This window comes from Macaca nemestrina, chromosome 6 (genome assembly GCF_043159975.1).
Source record: "Macaca nemestrina isolate mMacNem1 chromosome 6, mMacNem.hap1, whole genome shotgun sequence".
NCBI classification, from domain to species: domain Eukaryota; kingdom Metazoa; phylum Chordata; class Mammalia; order Primates; family Cercopithecidae; genus Macaca; species Macaca nemestrina.
In genome coordinates this window covers 41,309,943-41,330,332 of record NC_092130.1, presented here as the reverse complement: position 1 = coordinate 41,330,332, position 20,390 = coordinate 41,309,943, and the positions used below count along the sequence as shown (strand labels likewise).

Sequence of the window (20,390 nt, the reverse complement as noted above, 5' to 3'; positions counted from 1 at the left end):
TTTACCTATTAGCCGGGTAATTCTTGGCAGGCTGTAAGCAAGCAGCCAAATTCTCATCAAGAGAAGCAGAGAGCGGCAAGGGAGATGGTGATAAGAAGGTAGCACAGGAAGCCCTTCAAAATCGAGGTAGGCTGATGTTCATTTAACTGCTAAGGGTTGGGAAAGCCTCTTTTTCTAGATTTCATTAACAAGATTAACAGAGTGGATTCGAGAAGGAGGGAGAGAATGAGACTGATGAACCGCTGAGCTACATGCTTCAAGTCCTAAGGAGGCCAGACTCCTTTGCAACAATCCTGTCACTGTTCAAAATGTTTTTTGCACCTCCTCTAGGTATCATGTTTGAACCAGATTTTAAGACGCAAACACAAAATCTGTACATTTAAAAGTACATTTTAAAGTACACCTCGATTTTTAGTGGGGATTGACACAAAATTGGTTCTCCCCTATCTGTGCTCACCCTGTTCACCAGACCTGGCTATGAGAGTCTTTAGATGCTCTGCCCAAATCACACCTAACTATCCTCAAAGGCCAAGGGCTCAGAAGCATCGAGAGAGGTTCAGTGATATGAACACACCACAGGCTGGACAGTGAGTTCAAAAGCAGAGTTTCAGAAAACGTTTTGAGAAAAAGCAGCATCAAGAGGATGAGGTTGTAACGATAATAGTAGCTACCGTTTATTAAGCCCTGATCATATGTCAGGCACCGGGGCAAGATGCCTTCCATGCCTCAATTTATCCAAGTCTCATCTGTGAAGCACATCATATTAGTCCCATAGGAGGACAGATACGGGGCTTTTCAAAATCACACTGCTCAGAAAAGCACAGCAGAGACTGAAGTCCAGACCTGCCTGGCTCCAAAGCCCATACATAAGTTTTGACTCACTTCTATGATTCTTTTTTGGTCAGATGTCCTAATAAGTTGTGCCCTGAGAGCTGAGGGAATGATGCTGGGACATTAAGATCGCTTTAGCATATCTACCAGCACATGCCCTTCCTTGGCAAAGACTTCCATGGGCCAGGTAAGAAACCACAGTCCCAGAGTAAGAACAAGCACAACTAGCCTCAATCTGCCTAGGCAGTGTCCTGAACAGGAGAGAGGGAGGCAGGCCAGCCCTTGGTCGGCCATGAAGTAAACCCCGTGCTCTGGTGCCTTCCCAGCTGGCTCCTCAGGGCTCCCTTCCATGCTGGATCATCAGCGCTCTCTTCTCCCTATCACCATCATTCCAAATACCAATTTCCTCTCAAGTGACTGGCAAGAAATCCTAGCTAAGGTGTTAGCTGACAACAGCTTACCATGTCACACTTCCTTGCGCTTGTATCTGAATAAGAGATTCTTAAAAACCAAAGCCTTCAAGATCCAAGAGAATGAATGAATCTCTAATGGTGGGTTGACAGACACTGTAACAGAGACAGACTGCCAGGGCAACATTTTGGGACAGAAGCCTGCCTGACACAGCCCAAATTAAACCATAGAAGCAGCACCCCCATACTAAAAAAACAACAGCTGACATTCATTAACCATTTATTGGCCATATTGTGCCAGTTTCAATGCCAGGTGCTTTATATATAATCACATTTAATCTACACTAAAACCTTAAGAGGAAGATACCAACCCTGTTTTACAGATTAGGAAACAAAGCTCAGAAAGAGTCAAATTGCCAAAGTGTGAGGCAAAAGGGATCTTACGAAGGGCCTGTGCTTCCTCCACAAGGCTCCACTACTGTACCTGCCTCATTGTTCACCACCTTTTCAAAGACCAGTAACACACAACCACAGCCCTTCAGCATCTACATGCCTCCTAAGATGTGGCATCCCAGGGAAGTACCGCAGCAGGAGCCAGGAAGGAAAGCTGGCTCCAGATCATACTGTGATACACACAGCCAGCCTTTCCTGGGTGGGCATGAACCTGCCCCACTGCCTTTGGGGAGGACAATTCCAGGTCATCAGGAGCACTTACCTGGACTCCGGGCTCTGAAGAAAGGATCATAACCACCTCCACCCCATTTTCACTGTTCTGAAGGTGGCTGGCTGCATAATTTAGATTTTAAATGACATCAGGGCAACAATTTTTATGGTATGAGAGAAAAGATGCTTCAACTCCTACTTGTGCTTAGCACATGATAAAAGATTATGACAAATGTATACAGCTTAGGAACAGACATAAGGATAAAAGCAGCTTCTGTTGATGAAAGTCAGTATTAACATTTTTCTGAGACTAGACTCAATAGAGCTAATATAAATGGGCCAGAATAATTATGCTCTGAAAGCTCATCTATTTGGTTGGACTATTATCCAAAAGGGACTTCCTAACTCAGTCCTTAAGTAAATTCATCAGCATGCCTTTGTTAATTGTGCATCTGCTAAAGCTCACGATGGGGAGCACGGCATCCTCATGAGCTACAAGTTGGGGAGGGGACAAAGCCCTGGTCCCTCAAGGCTCTTTTCTGGGCCATTCCACCGCCAATCTATGCCAGAGACAGCCCCAACCTCATGCTGTAGCCAGTCCCATTCTCAGGGGCCCCTGGAATCCCATTCTCACTGTCCTTGAAGAAGAGGCAAATAAACAGCACCAACAGGATCTCAGAGGGCATTAAAAACTCAAAAGGACTCGTGACTCCCAACTGTATGTTTTCTCCTGCTCCACAAAGTGGGGGGAAAGGCAGAGAGGAAACAAATGATTTCAGAGAGAAGGTGGAAGCTTGCCATGAGCCAGAGGTGAACCACAGCTAAGCTGGATTGTTATTAAATTCATCACAATTGTCATTTGCACTTCAAGGACCTCCCGCTCCAGAGCTTCCAGCGCTTTATCCAACATTTAGTGGGAGCCCTGGGGTTGGGGAAGGTGGCCAGGGGAGGGTGAAACTGTCAAATAACTGACAGTGGGAGCTTATCAAGGGAGAAGAGAGGGAGGGCATTAGGAGCTGGTCAAGGGCAGGCCGTTGCTGGGACAAGCCAAGTAAACAGGGCCAGGAACCGTATTGTGCTGCAGCCAGGCCACGCTCAGGGCCTTTTCGGGCATTCTCCTCCTGCCAGTGGCAATGGCAGAAGCCCGGAGCAGTAAGCTCTAGGTTAATGAAGTGTGGCCCAGAAAGAACAGGGAGCTATAGACAAAAGGAAGGAGGATACAGAGATGGAGATGAACTGAGAAAGTACAAGGGAGAGAGGAGGAGAGGAAGAAAAAGAGTCTTACTTGGAACTGATGCCCACCACACAGGCACTCAGCTTTTGGGAAGAATCCTGACATTCACAGCTCTCACAAGCTGGCTGTGTGATTTCGGCCAAGTTACCTAATGTCTCTGAGTCTTAGTCTTCTCCTTAAAAGGAGGATAAAAACTGCAGCTGCCTAATTCATAGTGTTGTTGGGAGGATTTTTTTTTTTTTTTTTTTTTTTTTTTGAGACGGAGTCTCCCTCTGTCGCCGGGGCTGGAGCGCAGTGGCCGGATCTCAGCTCACTGCAAGCTCCGCCTCCCGGGTTTACGCCATTCTCCTGCCTCAGCCTCCTGTGTAGCTGGGACTACAGGCGCCCGCCACCTCGCCCGGCTAGTTTTTTGTATTTTTTTAGTAGAGACGGGGTTTCACCGTGTTCGCCAGGATGGTCTCGATCTCCTGACCTCGTGATCCGCCCGTCTCGGCCTCCCAAAGTGCTGGGATTACAGGCTTGAGCCACCGCGCCCGGCCTGTTGGGAGGATTAAATGAAAAAATATATAAAGCACTCACTACAAGGTTTGGTACATGGAAGATTATAATTATTAATTTATCATCATCATCATCTTTTCCCCAAAGGGAAACTGTGCCATAAGCTTTAAACAGAAGCCAGAAGACACAGGGATGGGGAGGAAGAAGTCTACCTACTCCATGATCCACTGCCAGCCACACTCACATAAGAAAGAAACATAAAAGCCCACCCTACTCCCACAGCAGCCCTGGTGACAGGGAGGCCTTCTCAAGACCTCATCGAGGATCCCTCCCACTTGCAATAAAGACATTTACCGGGTTCTGATGACTGAGGCAGAAGGTGAAGCAGGCAGCCATCAGCAGCCCAAGCAGTATGGCCAGAGGAGCCATCCTAGATGAAGGCAGGCTCTGGAGAGCCATAGTCAGGGACCTGCAGGTGCAAGCACAGAAAACAGAAGGTCAATGAAAAGCTAGTGCTTGATTCCCCCTCACTGTGATTCCCGTGTCATCACTTGCTCACATGTCAGACATTTCCTGCATAGAGGTATAATGAGTCTTCTACCACTTCTAGATAATTCTGAAACCTCTATCTCCCATGGTGGATCCAGCCATCCAATAAGAGATATGCCCTGGCTAGAACCATACAGTCAATCAGGACTCTTGCATGAGCTATCACAGCCCTGGTCCCTTCCTTCTTCATTAGAACTTGTTATCAGGTTGTGGCGGGTGGTCTTGACTATGATAAGGAGAGAGGGAAACTAACCAACTGATCTGTGTGTGAACTAACATGGGTGCAAATCCACATTAGCGTTTGTAACCACCCACTTCTAAAACACACCCATTATCCTACCTGAAGACAGATGGCATCAATATCCTCTAAGACAGCAAAGTTCAATATTTCCAAGTCACAAAACCTCTCACATCACCTTTCAAACAGTCAAACAAATCAAAGTACAAGCCCCAGTAGCTATTAAAAAGGACAGGCAAAGGTGGGGGGATCCCTTGAGGCCAGCAGTTCAAGACCAGCCTGCACAACACAGTGAGACCCTGTCTCCACAAAAAAAAAAAAAAAAAAAAAGAATTAGCTAGGCACAGTGGTGTGAGCCTGTAGTCCCAGCTACATAGGAGGCTGAGGCAGGAAGACCACTTGAGCCCCAGAGGTTGAGGCTGTAGTGACCCATGACTATACCACTGCACTCCAGCCTGGGTGACAGAGTGAGACCCCAATCCTCCAAAAAAAAATTAAAAGAATATAAGGATGGAAGGACATCCCATGTTCATGAATTAGAGACTTCATACTATTAATAACAATACTACCCAAAGCAACATACAGATTCAGAGCAATCTCTGTTAAAATCCCAATGGAGAAACTCATCCTAAAACTCATATGAAATTTTAGGGGACCCAGAATAGCCAAAACAATCTCAAAAATGAAGAAAGGGCTGGGTTTAGTGGCTCACACCTATAATCCCAGCACTTTAGGAGGCCAGTGGGTGGAATGCCTGAGCTCCAGAGTTCAAGGCCAGCCTGGGCAACATGGCAAAACCCCATCTCTACCAAAAATACAAAATATTTCTGGGTGTGCTGGTACACGCCTGTAGTCCCAGCTACCCAGGAGGCTGAGGTGGGAGGATTGCTTGAGCCTGGGAGGCGAAGGTTGCAGTGAGCTGAGATCACGCCACTGCACTACAACCTGGGCGACAGAGTGAGTACCCATCTAAGAAAGTAAAAGAAGTTAGAGGACTCACTCTTCCTGATTTCAAAACTTACTACAAAGCTACTGTAATCAAAGGGTGATACTGGCATAAGGATGGACAGACCAATGGAATAAAATTGAGAGTCCAGAAATAATCTCATATATGGTCAATTTTTGACAATGGTGCCAAGACCATTCAATGGAGAAAGGACAGTCTAACAAACGGTACTGGGACAACTGGATATCCACATGTATAAGAGTGAAGTTGGGGCCAGGCGCGGTGGCTCACGCCTATAATCCCAGCACTTTGAGAGGCTGAGGCAGGCGGATCACGAGGTCAGGAAATCGAGAACATCCTGGCTAACACAGTGAAACCCCATCTCTACTAAAAACACAAAAAATTAGCTGGGCATGGTGGCAGGCACCTGTAGTCCCAGCTACTCAGGAGGCTGAGGCCAGAGAATGGCATGAACCTGGGAGGCGGAACTTGAAGTGAGCCAAGATTGTGCCACTGCACTCCAGCCTGGGCAACAGAGAGAGACTCCATCTCAAAAAAATAAAAAAATTTAAAAAAAAAAAGAGTCAAGTTGGACCCTTACCTTATATCATTTATAAAAACTAACTAGAAATGAATCAAAGACTTACATTTAAGAGCTAAAAGCATAAAACTTAGACGGAAACATAGATGTAATCTTAACAACCTTGGATTTGTCAATAGTTTCTTAAATATAACACCAAAAGCATAGGCAACAAAAGAAAAACAGATAAACTGGACTTCATCAAAATTAAAAAGTTTTTGGGTCTCAAAGGATACTATCAAAGTAGTGAAAAGACAGAATGGGAGAAAATATTTATAAATCACATGTCTGTTATGGGTATATTGTCCAGAACGTGTTGAGAATTCCTAAATCTCAACAATAAAAAGACAAGCATCCCAATTTAAAAATGGGCAAAGGCAGGAGTTCAAGAACAGCCTGAGCAATATAGCTAGCCATCTTCTCTAAAAAAAAAAAAAAAAACTAAAAATTTAAAAAATTAGCCAGGTGTGGTGGTGTGCACCTGTAGTCCCAGCTACTTAGGAGGCTCAGGTGAGATCTCTTGAGCCCAGGAGTTTGAGGCCTCAGTGAGCTATGATAATGTCACTGTGCTCCAGTCTGGGCAACAGAGTGAGATTCTGTCACTAAAAAAAAAAATTTTAAATAAAAATGGGCAAAGGACTTGAATAAACATTTCTCCAAAGAAGATATACAAATGGCCAATAGAGACATGAAAATGTTCTCAACATCATTAACCATGAGGGAAATGCAAATCAAAACCACAACGATACACCACTTCACACCCACAATGACGGCTGTAATGTTTTTTAAGTAAAATAACAAGTGTTGGTAAAGACATGGATTAACTGGAACCCTCGTACATTGCTGGTGTAGATATAAAACAGTGCAGCCACTTGAGAATAGTTTGGTGGCTCCTCAGAAAGCTAAATATAGAATTACCATATGTCCCGGCAATTCCACTCCTAGGCATATCCCCCAAAGAATCGAAAACAGGGACTCAAACAGATATATGTACATCAATGTTCGTTGTAGCATTATTCACAATACCCAAAAGGTGGAAACAATCCAAGGGCCATCAAAAGATGAATTTTCAAAATGTGGTATATACATACAATGGAATATTATTCAGCCATAAAAGGAATGAAATTCTGATACATGCTGCAACATGGAAGCTTGAAAATATTGTCTTAAGTGAAATAAGTCAGACACAAAAGCTCAGATATTGTATGATTCTGATTATACAACATATTTAGAACAGACAAATTCATTTTAATAGAAAGTAGAAAAGCGGTTACCAAGTTAAGGAAAAGGGAAAATGGAGAGTTACTCCTTAATATTGAAGAGTTTCTATTTGGAAAAGTGAAAATATTCTAGTAAACTAAGATAGAAGTCAAGAAAACTTAATCCAAATTAGCAAATGATCTAGGAAAGGCAGGCAGAAAGAAAAACAAAATAAGCAAGAAACCTTAGGAAAATTCAGGCTGTGTCAGTATTAGCCCAGACCTTATAAGAGGTTTTAATATTATCCCCCAGCCCCAGTATACCTCATTAGGCAGTTTACTCAATTGAGGCTTAAGTGAGTTAATTACAGGGCAGCACCTCTGAAGAATGTGGTGTTTACTTTTTCTCTATCCCACTCCTGCCACATTTCTCCCTGCTTCACCTTAAGAAATTGGACCTGTGGCATGATTGCAGTGGGACCTAAAGCGTGCCTGAACCCACTCTCAGAAGCCAATACCCCTCTGCGCAGCCCACATCTTCTCAGGGGCCGACAGAAACTTTCCCTAAGGACATCTGCAGCCATGAAGGAAAACAGCCCTGCTGGACCGGCACTGTGCTAAAAAAGCACAGCCAAATGGAAAAGCAAAGGCTCGGGTACTAAAAATAGCTGCTACACTCACCCAGCAGCAAAAGCCTTAGCTTTCTGCCAGTTCCCCTCCTCTTTTTTTGCCGACAAAATGGAACGGCTGAGTGCCATGAGAGCTTCCCCCAGCAACCTGGCTCCCTGGGGCACCAATCACACTGAAAGGCAGGGATTGAGTTCACAGCACCACACTAGGTTCTGGATAGGTGACTGGTCATCCCTGGGTGTGAGCAGGAGAGGGGCTAGGCTGGGTGAGGATGAGCAAGGGGTCACCACATCAGGAGGGAGAAGGCTAGGGAGGCCTAGGGCGACAGTTCCTAAGAAGGCACAACCCTAGAGCTGCCTGTACTGCTCTATACTTTTGTTAACGCTGCAGCCTTGGCTGTGGGGGAAAAAAAAAGAATAAAGAATAGAAGCAGGGGGCTCACAGTATTATCAAGACAATGTACAATAAAACAAAGATTAACTCAAAGCCACAGATGTCCCTCCCCTTCCATGAGATCCTCGTGTATACACACACACACACACACACACACACACACACACACAGTTATGAGCTCCCTTCTTACAGCCGGGGATCAACAACGAAACTGGTGCTGGGGAAAAAGAAGAGGAGGAAGAGCTAAATGAGAAGGAAATAGTCAAGGGCAAAGAAGACAAATCAGCAGAAAGAGGAGGCCCAGAAGGGACTGAGGAAGAAGAGGTCAGGGGCAGCTGATGCACACACAGCAGCTTCCCCCACTCCTTGGAGTGGGAAGAGGAGTGGAGGGTGAGAGAAATGGCAGCTCCCACAGGGCTCCCTGCCGTCTCCATCTCCTGCACACACGCTAACACTGTCAGAAACATTTTCTGCCAATACTAAGGATGAGAGATGGATTCACAAGTGGATCCTTCATCTTCCCTCAATAATTCCACATGGACTGCACGCCTGACCCAGTTATTGCCTCTAAATATTTTTCCACAAAACAGGGAGAGAGAATGAGAGAGAGAAAGAGAGGACAAGAACATGGAGCTGAGTTGGGCAGTGGGAGAGGGATGGGGGGATTGAGAGGACTGAGGAGAGACCTAGGTGAGGCTGGGAGAAAGGTGTGAGATAGTTCCTCAGACTTCACAGGGGCATTCAGAGAGCAAGAGCAAGTACCAACTCTGCAGCAAGCAGGCATGGAAAACAGTGTTCTCCGTCCTTTTAAGGCCTGGCCTGCAGCCACGTCACCTGGTCTTGGTCCTTACTCAAGAAGTGGCAGGCATAGTCTGCCCTGGGCTTTATGCTAAAGCTGAGGGAGAAGGGAAAAGGGGAAAGGGAAGTGGCACACAGCTATGCTTTGCCAGGATGGCCTACCATCACAAGCAGGGACAGAGGCAGCAGCAGCAGCAAAAGCCAGCTGCAGTCCCTGGCATAAGTAAAGCCAAAGTCATGGCATCCCATTGAGGCACAGTTTGGCACACCTGGCCTGATGATAGTGCCATTCCCGAAACACTTGCCATGCATAAACTCTGGGTTCACCTCATCAATGGCCCCTGCATACTGTGCGCAAAAAAAAAAAAAAAAAATCCTTCTCATCATCCTTGACTTTCAATGGAGGACAGACCTACATCTTTATATTTATGGCCCTCTTCTGACATAAAATACCATCACTCTGTCCAGGAAAGGGGAAACTATTTCAGTGTTTCACCAGTAACTCTTTCCTTAACTATCCTTGGGCTTTGGGACAAAAGAGATAATAAGGTACTTGAGATGCCCATTTTTCTATCGATGCCCATTTTTCTATAAAAAGGTGTCCATTTGTAGGCTGTACCTCTGCTTAAACAGAGGTTGGATACACTCACCAATCTGTATTGCCAGCTTACTGCATCCCAGAGCAGATGCTTGGGGAGCAGGTGGGATGAGGCCACTCAGTCCCCACCTCTCTCAGTGCCTCTTGTCTTCCACCAATTCAGACAAGACTGGGATGGGGATTGGGGCCTGTGTAAACAAGACATCTCTCCTTAATGTCTTTTCTCCAGAATGGAAAACAAAAGAATGGGATGAGGATGGCAAGAAGCCAATAAAGGGAGAAGGAGCGGGATTGCTGGGTCTCTGGCAGCTTCTGACACACCTGGTAGGACCCATGGGCAGTAGCTGAGTTTCAGAATCAGAGCACAGAAAGAACTGGAAAAGGTTCTAAGTGTCCTGGGCAAGCAGAGCCAACTCGGTAGACTGCCATGGAGCCCTTGGAATTCCATCTTATAAAATGCTTATGTTATTAACCTACACTGTATGTTCATGTATTTGTTTTCCCGAATCTCCTGGGAAATGTGAAAGGGCAAGAATTCCTACTTCCATTTTATAAGTGAAGGAATGAAACAAAAGAAACAAAAACACTGGGTAGTATAACACATGGACTTAGAGTCAGACAGACCTAAGGCCAATTCTTGGCTCTGCCACTTCCTAGCTATGTGATCTTGGACACAACTTCACTAGGCCTCAGTTTCTTCACCTATAAAATAGGTATATTAAGAATTTCTACTTCAAAGGTTGGTAGTGAGGATTAAATAAAGCAATGAATAGGAAGTACTTGGTCCAGCACCCAGCATCTAATCATCATTCCATTTTTTTATTGGTTGTTTTGTTTGTTTTTTGAGGCAGGGCCTCACTCTGTCACCCAGGCTGGAGTGCAGTGACACAATCTCGGCTCACTGCAACCTCCGACTCCCAAGCTCAAGCAATCCTTCCACCTCAGCCTCCTGAGTAGCTGGGACTACTACTGAGTAGCAGGTATGGTGTGCCACCATACCTGGCTTTTTTTTATTTATTATTTTTGTAGAGATGGGGTTTCACCGTGTTGCCCAGGCTGGTCTCGAACTCCTGGGCTCAACTGATCCACCCATGTCAGCCTCCCAAAGTGTTGAGATTATAGGCCTGAGCCTCGGTGCCCGGCCAACTCCATCATTGGAATGGAAATGATGACTGCTGCCCCTGGACCCACAGCCCATCAGGGCCAGGCCAGGCAACTACTCTCCAAAGCTCCTACTCCCTGTTAGATCCACACACTCTCCAGCTGACCCATGCCTCAAATGAGGACCAAAGCCTTTTGTTGGGTAGCTACTCCCAGCAGGTAAAGGAAATATATGTTAAAGGATGACCCTCCTGGCTGAAAAGGGAGAAACCCGAGGCAGTTTTCTGCTGAGCCCCAAGGCAGACCCAGCCCACTCAGTGCTTTTCCCAGCATATATTGGCATCCAGAGAGCCAAGCCACCAACATGCAGAACTGCCAGCTGCAGCAACAGCTGTAGGACAATCACCTGCTTTACAAACTGAAGGTTAGAGGATGAGCTCTTCCACAGACACACATTCATTACTATTTATGGGCTGCACAAACTCATATGCACACGTACAGTCACTCACCTTTACACAAACAGAAGTGCACTACCTAATTTAAGCAGACAAATATGAAGCTAAGGAAACAATGCAAAGAGGACACTGAAAGGACGCCCCTGACAAGGGAGAACAACGTGCAAAGGCTTAAGAAAAGAAATGGAATTTTAAAGAATAATTTGAAGGACAAGAAAAACAAGTTTGGAGTAGTCAAGGCAAACAAGCTTTTTCCCCCTGAGACAATACTAAACAGAAAGTCAAGAGGTAGACAGCAATTAAATGGAAAGTCTTTGAACAGCAAAACAAATGTGGCTTCTAACTAGTCCAGCCCCTAATTGGCTAGGTGGCTGGACTGGAACATCCCTGAGCCAGTGGCCATTTGTACAATGGGGATAATATCTCCCCCGTGTTTTGAAGTCATGCCTAGGGCCAAGCAAAGAGAGACTGCTCTCAACAAACCCAAGGCACCCAAGAAAAAAGGTTATTAGAGGAGGATGTTGGAGGGTAGAGGGTTCACAATGAATCCAAGCCTCTGCCTAACCAGAGAGCTACAAAGAGCTACAGAGAGCTACAAAATCCACTGTGCAGCCTGCAAGCGAGAACAGTGGCAGTACAGATGTTAGCCCTGCCAGAGAGCACAGGGAGCCAAGAAGGGCTCCACAGGCCCAGCTGGGAATAGACACCTGGAGGGAAGGCAACATGGGATGGGATGAAATGGAAAGAACAGTGAGGGGCATTCCTAGCCCTTTCGCTGTACTCCCAGAGGTGGAACATGACCTACTCCATTCCCACTCCAGTAGAGAAGAATACAGATCTTCAAGAAGGGAGCTAAACAAACTAGGAAAAAAAAAAAAAAAAAAAAAAAAAAAAACTGCAATCACAGAGACAAAAGAGAGTGCCTCCAGTGAAAAGAAATCACATGACGTGACCAGGCATGGTGGCTCACGCCTGTAATCCCAGCACTTTAGGAGGCCAAGGAAGGCAGATCACTTGAGGTCAGGAGCTTGAGACCAGCCTGGCCAACATGGCAAAAACCCATCTCTACTAAAAATAGAAAAAAATTAGCCGGGTATCTTGGTGCACGCCTGTAACCCCAGCTACTCGGGAGGCTGAGGCAGGAGAATTGCTTGAACCTAGGAAGCAGAGGTTGCATTGAACAAAGATCATGCCACTGCACTCTAGACTGGGCGACAGAGTGAGGCTCTGTCTCAAAAAAAAAAAAAAAAAAAAGAAATCACATGACAAGCAGAGTGACTGAATAAAAAGCCTAGCCTAGCCTGGCCCTCTCCAGATCTGTCCTACTTGGCCACAGCTTTCAAATAATCTGAATGCTAGAAGTGAGCTTAAGGCTCAATCTTTATTGGACTGCTGAAGACCCAGAAGACATGGCAGGCACTCAATACCTACATAGAGAACAACTGGAATTCAATGCCATTAGGCATGGAACTTATCAATGGGTCCAGGAAGGCTGTGGCAACCTCATACCTGTTGAAGACGAAGACGTAGACAGGGCTAAGGCAGGGCAAGAGTTCCAGTGCTATCAGCACAGAGGTGATAACCAAAGCAACAGGAGCAGAGTGACTATCTTTCTAGGGAGAAACCTTAGAGAGAAAAGGACAGTAGGCCAAGCATAGTCTTCAACTCATGGCTGCAGGTTAGGAAAAAGGAGCAAGCAAGGAAATCAGAGGAGCTGTCACACGATTAGTGCAGACCTACACAGGTCAAGAGAGTGGAGAATCATGAGAAAATCCAGTTGTAGGCAACAATATCAGGAGATCAGTCACTGGATTTGGCAATGAGGCAGTCAGAGGGCCCTTCAAAAGCACAAGGGTAGGCCACTCCAAAAGGCTCAATGGGTCCACTAAATTTTGAAGATTTGAGGCCACATTTCTAAATGTGATTTTTCAACATTTCACTAGAGTCTTAATGAGAACAGAGAAAAAAAAATCCCTCCAGGGGTGCAACAGAGGGATTCTTCAATGCCATACATAAGTTCCTATGATTGATGAAGAGCTACCCCACAACACACATGACCTCAGGACAATGATGGGCATCAGTCACTCCAGCAGAAGGAGGGGGCAGGGAGGTAAATTTTCCAAGAAGAAACTCCCATCAGACACAATTCTACCTTCTCTGGGCACTCAGTCATGCCTCAGACTGCCCGGAGGCTTTAGTCCTTACACTTTGTGGAACTGTAATAATAACTGTAGCAATCGCCATGGCAGAGAAAGAGAAATACCCCAGTTCCACCCCTTCCCCCAGTATTCAAATATACTATCTGGGCATCCCACAGGAAAATTAATTATGTCAAATAATAATTATAGTGAACATTTATAGAGAACTTTCCATGTTGCAAGCAAAGTATTAAGTTAATTTACTCTTTACAACAACCCTCTAAGGTGGTTCCAATATGCTGCTCATTTTACCCATGAGGGGACCAAAATTCAGAAAGGTTAACTAACATGCCAGAGTTCATGCAGCCACAGAGCAATAGAGTCAGAATTCAAAGCCAGTTTGGCCTCAAAAGCCATGCTCTTTCCACAGCCATGCTGTCTCTTGAGGGGTCTGTGAAATCAGCCACAGCAACTGGACTCATCATTTTATTTGTTCTGCAACAGTATAAATAAAAACGTACATTTTGTGTCAGGACAGAAATTTTTAAATGAGCCTACTGGGGCCCTCTGGTGGAAAGACCCACCTCTACTATGTTCAAGTTTCTGCACCACACACACACACCACACACACACACGAATGCACACACACACACCACACACAGGCACCTTGATTACTAAATGCCCTTGGCACAGACCAGCCAAGGCATAGGCACAGGCATTCAGGAAGAAGAAATCCCTTGACTCAGATTGCAGCCAGGCTTCCTTTGTGACTTGATCCCTTAACCTCCTATCACTCAAGCTTCCTAGCTGTACACGAAGCAAAAGCATCCCTGCTCCCCTTCATGGAGCCCAGTGCCAGGCACACACACACATATACACATGCACAAACCACAACCACACACACCATGTATATACACACACCCAACTGTCTGGCAAGAACTTGACACCTCACCCCTCCATGCAGAAAATACACAAGACAGAAGTATTTCCACATGGCAGATAAAAATGGAGTCCTCTTTGGTGAATGGGGCTTGACTAAGCATACCAGCAGCTGACCAGATGAATCAGAGGAATCCTAGTCTGTACTTTCCAGTAGGTCCTAGACTGGAAGTTCCCAGCACGATACAGACAAGGGAACCTACTCCTTAGACCTGATCCTTGACCCTGCCTGAGGTATTGGGAGTGATCAGCCCATGTCTGACAACAACCAAGGTTACCAGAAGCTCCATTCCCTTCCAACCCACTCCAGTGTAATAGGAAGAATGTGGGCTCTGGATTTTGAGCCAAGTCTCCCCTACTAGCTGTGTGACTTTGGGCCAGATGCTTAACCTCTACAAGTTTCAACCCCTTCATCTATAAGGGGACTTCAGAGTAACTATTTTGTAGTATGACTGTCTGTATTAAATGAGATGACATAGAGCATATAGCACAGTGCCTGACACAAAATGAGGGCTCAAAAAGTTTGTAGCGCTCATTACTATTATTAGAGAAAATTCTGAGCAAAGAACAGGATAAACAAAAGCAGCAAGGGCTTCACCCCCATGTAGAACTGTCTTCTGTTCTGACAACCAAGCCCCTCCTTGGAGACTAGCTTCCCTGAGCCACAAGTCGGCCCACACACCTGGACTATACTCTGGGTGGTTATAGACACATTTCCATTGAAACCTTTAAGCAATGCTGGCTGGCTCCGCATCAGTGCCAGCTGACTGACATCAGACACTTCAGAGTCCGGCTTCCTGATGACTCAGGCCTGTCTCCAAATTCCTGCTGCCACTCTCCTACCTCTAAGAGGGAGTCAGGGAGAGTAGGAACAGCCAGGGCAAATGCAGCTGACCTAGACTGCTGGGACCACTGTAGACAGATGCAGCTGGCATCCAGGAAGTAAGGGTCCCAGGGTTTCTTTCTTCCCTCCCCTTTTAAAATAGTAACTGGATCTCCTGACAGTATGCACGATGGGCTTTCTCTATAGCCTGCTCCCAAAGAACACCAGGGACTTTCACACCACAGTCAATAACATACCACAGTTGGGGTTCGGGGGAAGGAGAGATCAGAATTCATCTTTCCTTTCCCCTGCTGTCTCTGAGCTTCCAGAAAACATCAGGACCTCTTAATGGGGCGAAGATAGGGAAGAAGGTATGATTTCCAGTCCATAGCTCTAAATGAACTCTCTGCTAACTGGTAAGTACAAATTGTGTGCCATTTCTATTGCAAACATTCAGCATTCACACTCTAAAAGCAAATACCACACAAAGATAATTTCAGCATTAATGTCAGTTCCTTAAGCACACTGGGCACCATACTATGGAACAGAATATACAAAAGATATTGTCACTTGCCTCAGGTGGATGATGTCCTGTTCACATTCAGTGGATAATGTGGCCTTCCACATCTTAGTCTCAGACAGCATAATTATTAAAAAGAAAAGGCCAGGCACAGTGGCTCACACCTGTAATCCCAGCAATTTGGGAGGCTGAGGCAGGTGGATCACATGAGGTCAGGGGTTCAAGACCAGCCTGGCCAACATGATGAAACCCCATCTCTACTAAAAAATATAAAAATTAGTTGGGGCTGGGTGTGGTGGCTCACATCTGTAATCCTAAAACTTTGGGAGGCTGAGGCAGGTGGATCACCTGAGGTCAGGAGTTCAAGACCAGCCTGGCCAACATGGTTAAACCGCATCTCCACTAAAAAATACAAAAATTAGTCAAGGCTGGGTGCAGTGGTTCATGCCTGTAATCCCAGAACTTTGGGAGGCCGAGGCAAGTGGATCACCTGAAGTCAGGAGTTCGAGACCAGCCTGGCCAACACGGTGAAACCCTGTCTCTACTAAAAATACAAAAAGTAGCCAGTTGTGGTGGTGGATGCCTATAGTCCCACCTATTGAGGAGCCTGAGGCAGGAGAAATGCTTGAACCTGGGAAGCGGAGGTTGCAGTGAGCCAAGATCGAGCCACTGCCCTTCAGCCTGGGCGACAGAGCAAGACTCTGTCTCAAAAAAAAAAAAAAAAAAAAAAAGACACAAATTACAACTTTGTAATAATGAGCTAGGCAATAATTAGGGTACTCCTTAAACTAATTGGGGAGCCCCAAGAAAATAGCATTTACTTACAGAAACACTTAGCAAGAATACGAGGATGGGTCACCAAGCACAGGACTTGCTACTACCATGTTGGTATTGACTATGTCTTCCAGGTAAGTCGGCAACTGAAACATTTTATTTTTAACACGCCTGAGAGCCCAAGACTATTTATAATACCAGATCCTTAAAAACTTGAAAGGGAGATGAATTTTAAAATGTACACATTTACATATGTGGGCAGAAACACAAAAATCAGATGCCTCTCAACACAGCTCAGGGAGCCATAACTCACGGCTTTCACAATCCCACCTAACGCCCAGAGAAAATCCGGGCACCTTCTCCAAGGAATGGTAGGAAGCTGGGTAGGTAGCCAAGAAACAAAGAAACCTAAACTCAGCACTTGGCAGGACAATTAAGGAGCAGAGGATTTTAAATGCATTGTTTCTGACTCTAAATATGGCTACATTTATTACCAATTTGGGATCAGAAACCACATTTAGTTCTGTCATGACCACATGCTAAAAATATTAAGCAGAGTATTGCCTAGGAAACAGCAGTTCTCCCTGCTGCGGCAGCTCCACTTCAGAGCCATCTCTGCCATGGTCACAGGGTTTCCATCCTGTGCTTTGCTGAGAGCCCAGTTATAAGCAGAACTGACACTGTCCTGCCAAGACTTCACTCACATTTTAGAAGGCAGCAATAGGAACCAAAGCTAGGGACTGCACAACCTCCTCATCCTCTCCAGGGCTGTTTTAGGTATCAGTGAAGCTCTATTTCATGGGCGTATAACTAGAATCCATCTGACTGGGAGCTCCACGAGGGGGGGGAGACAACTGTCTGTGTAACATACCACTGTCTCCTCATAGCCCAGCACTTTGCCCGGCACTCAAAAAATAGCCATTGATTTAATAAAATCAATAATCTAAAAAGAATCATCTGGAAGAGTACAATGGAAAATAACACTGCCATTAAAACAGGTAAAAATATGGACTGTGGTAATACATAAAAACAGGTGCTGGCCGGGCAACAGTGGTTCACACCTGTAATCCCAACACTTTGGGAGGCCTAGGTAGGAGGATCACTTGAAGCTAGGGGTTCAAGATCAGTCTGGGCAGCAAAGTAAGACTCTGTCTCTACAAAAAAAAAAAAAAATTTTTAATTAGCAGGACATGGTGGTGCACCTATGGTCTCAACTACTCAGGCGGCTAAGGTGGGAGGATGACTTGAGCCCAGGAGTTCAGGGCTGCAGTGAACTATGATCACACCACCGCACTCCAGGCTGGGCAATAGCAAGACCCCTATCTTTAAAAGCAGGTGCATAAAAAATTGTTGAGTGGAAGTGGAAGCAGCAGAACCTAATGGCACACATATGAAAATTACTACTTTGGAAAGAAGTGTGTGTGGCCACCTCTATGATCATGTGTGAAAATAGAACTATGGAAAACTGTGCTCAATGGAATCTTTCACCCTGAAATGTTACATATCTGAGAAAACACTTTAAAATACATTATTTTCAGCAAAGAAACTACTCCCTTACCAGCTAACTTGTTCTGATCTCTTGGATGGCTCAGAGGCCTTGTTCTTGTTCAGCAAACCCAAGATCAGACCATACACTCATCAGTCAAAGGAAACAGAGAACACATGGAAAAAACCACAGTCTTAAAGTCCAACTTATCAACTTGACCCTGTCAGGGCAACTTCCAGTCTGCATAATCAGAATGGCTGGCCGCCTAGACAGGTGGCCAAGATGGAAGTGTCAAGACAAAAAAGTATGGAAAAGTTCACCTGGCCCAACTTCAAAGACAGAGCTCCAAAAAGGTAGGAGCTTAACAGGCACTTACTGGCCAGCAAGGTGCCTGTTAAGAAGGGTAGCAGTACACCAATCCTTCTCAAACTCTTCACAAAAACTGAAGAGAAGGGAAACACTTCCTAATTCATTTTATGAAGTCAGCATTACCCTGAAACCAAAGCAGGACAAAGACACTATAAGAAAACTCCAAGGCCGGGCGCGGTAGCTCAAGCCTGTAATCCCAGCACTTTGGGAGGCCGAGACGGGCGGATCACGAGGTCAGGAGATCGAGACCATCCTGGCTAACACGGTGAAACCCCGTCTCTACTAAAAAAAATACAAAAAACTAGCCGGGCAACGTGGCGGGCGCCTGTAGTCCCAGCTACTCGGGAGGCTGAGGCAGGAGAATGGCGGCGTAAACCCAGGAGGCAGAGCTTGCAGTGAGCTGAGATCCGGCCACTGCACTCCAGCCTGGGCGGCAGAGCGAGACTCCGTCTCAAAAAAAAAAAAAAAGAAAACTCCAGACCACTATCTCTTATAATATACATGCAAAAATCCTGAACAAAATACTAGAAAGCCAAAATTCAGCAGCATATTAACAGAATTCTACAACATGATCAAGTATTTCTATTTCATCCCAGGAATACAAGAGTGGTTCAATATATGAAAAGTAATCAATGTAATACACCACATCAATAGAATGAAGGGAAAAAACCACATAATCATTTCAATGGACACCGAAAAAGCAACTGACAAAATCCAATACCCTTTCATAATAAAAAATACCCAATAAACCAGGAATAGAAAAGAACATCCTCAACATAATAAAAGGCATATATGAAAAACACACAGCTAGCATCCTATTTAATGGTGAAAGACTGAAAGCTTTTCCCCAAAGACCAAGAACATGACAAAGATACCCACTTTCACCACTTCTTTTATTTATTTATTTTGAACAGACTCTCGCTCTGTCGCCCAGGCTGGAGTGCAGTGGCGTGATCTCGGCTCACTGCAACCTCCGCCTCCTGGGGACTACAGGTGCCTGCCACCACATCTGGCTAATTTCTTTTGTATTTTTAGTAGATATGGGGTTTCACTGTGTTAGCCAGGATGATCTCCATCTCCTGACCTCGTGATCCACCCACCTCAGCCTCCCAAAGTGCTGAGATTACAGGTGTGAGCCACCACGCCCAGCCACCCACTTCTGCCACTTCTATTCAACATAATACTGTAAGTTCTAGCCAGAGCAATAAGGTAAGAAAAGAATAAGAAGCATCCATATTGGAAAGGAAGACATAAAACTATTCTATGTGCAGATTACATATATATATATATATATATATATATATATATATATATATATATATGGTTTTGTTGCAGTTTTTTTTGAGATGGAGTTTCACTCTTGTTGCCCAGGCTAGAGTGCAGTGGCGTGATCTAGGCTCACTGAAACCTCTGCCTCCTGGGTTCAAGCAATCCTCATGCTTCAGCCTCCCAAGTAGCTGGGATTACAGGCACGCACCACCACACACAGCTAATTTTTTGTATTTTTAGTAGAGACGGGATTTCACCTTGTTGGCCAGGCTGGTCTCAAACTCCTGACCTCAGGCGATTCACCCACCTCAGCCTCCCAAAGCACTGGGATTATAGGCATAAGCCACCACGACCAAGCAATGATATGATTTTATACATAGAAAACCTTCACAAATCTAGCAAAATAAAACCTGTTAGAGCTAATAAATTCAGTAAAGTTGCAGGACATAAAATCAACACTCAAAAATCAGTTATATTTCTATATCCCAGAGATGAACGATCCAAAAAGGAAACTAAGAAAGCAATTCCATTTAAAACAGCATCAAAAAGAACACTTAGAAATAAATTTTGCCAATGAGGCAAAAGACTTTACACTGAAAACTACAAACACTGCTAAAGAAATAAAAGAAGATCTCCATTCCAATTTTTCTGTACATACACACACACACAAATAAATAAAAAGACATTTTAGGTTCATGATTCAAAGATATGATACTGCTAAAATGATAGTATTACCCAAAGCAATATGCAGATGCAATGCAATCCCTTTCAAAATTCCAGTGGCATTTTTTGCAGAAATGGAAAAACCCATCCTAAAATTCACATGGAGTTTCAAGGGACCCTGAATACCCAAAACAATCTTGAAGCAGAAGAACAAAACTGCTGGGCACAGTGATTCATGCCTGTAATCCCAGCTACTTGGGAGGCTGAGGCAGGAGGATTGCTTGAG

At 45.0% G+C, this 20,390-nt stretch overlaps 1 protein-coding gene across 8 annotated transcripts in view; it reads right to left on the bottom strand.

Moving 5' to 3' along the window:
* Positions 1-20,390, bottom strand: part of LOC105467071 (SIL1 nucleotide exchange factor) — a 253,389-nt gene that overhangs the window by 178,509 nt on the left and 54,490 nt on the right. For all 8 annotated transcript variants that reach the window (XR_011624653.1, XM_071098353.1, XM_071098351.1 and 5 more), the window contains one exon: positions 3,991-4,105. Coding sequence is in view for 7 of the 8 variants with exons in the window: in XM_071098353.1 (XP_070954454.1) it covers positions 3,991-4,095 (105 nt within the window). In the remaining variant the exon portion in view is untranslated. The remainder of the gene's footprint in view (positions 1-3,990; positions 4,106-20,390) is intronic.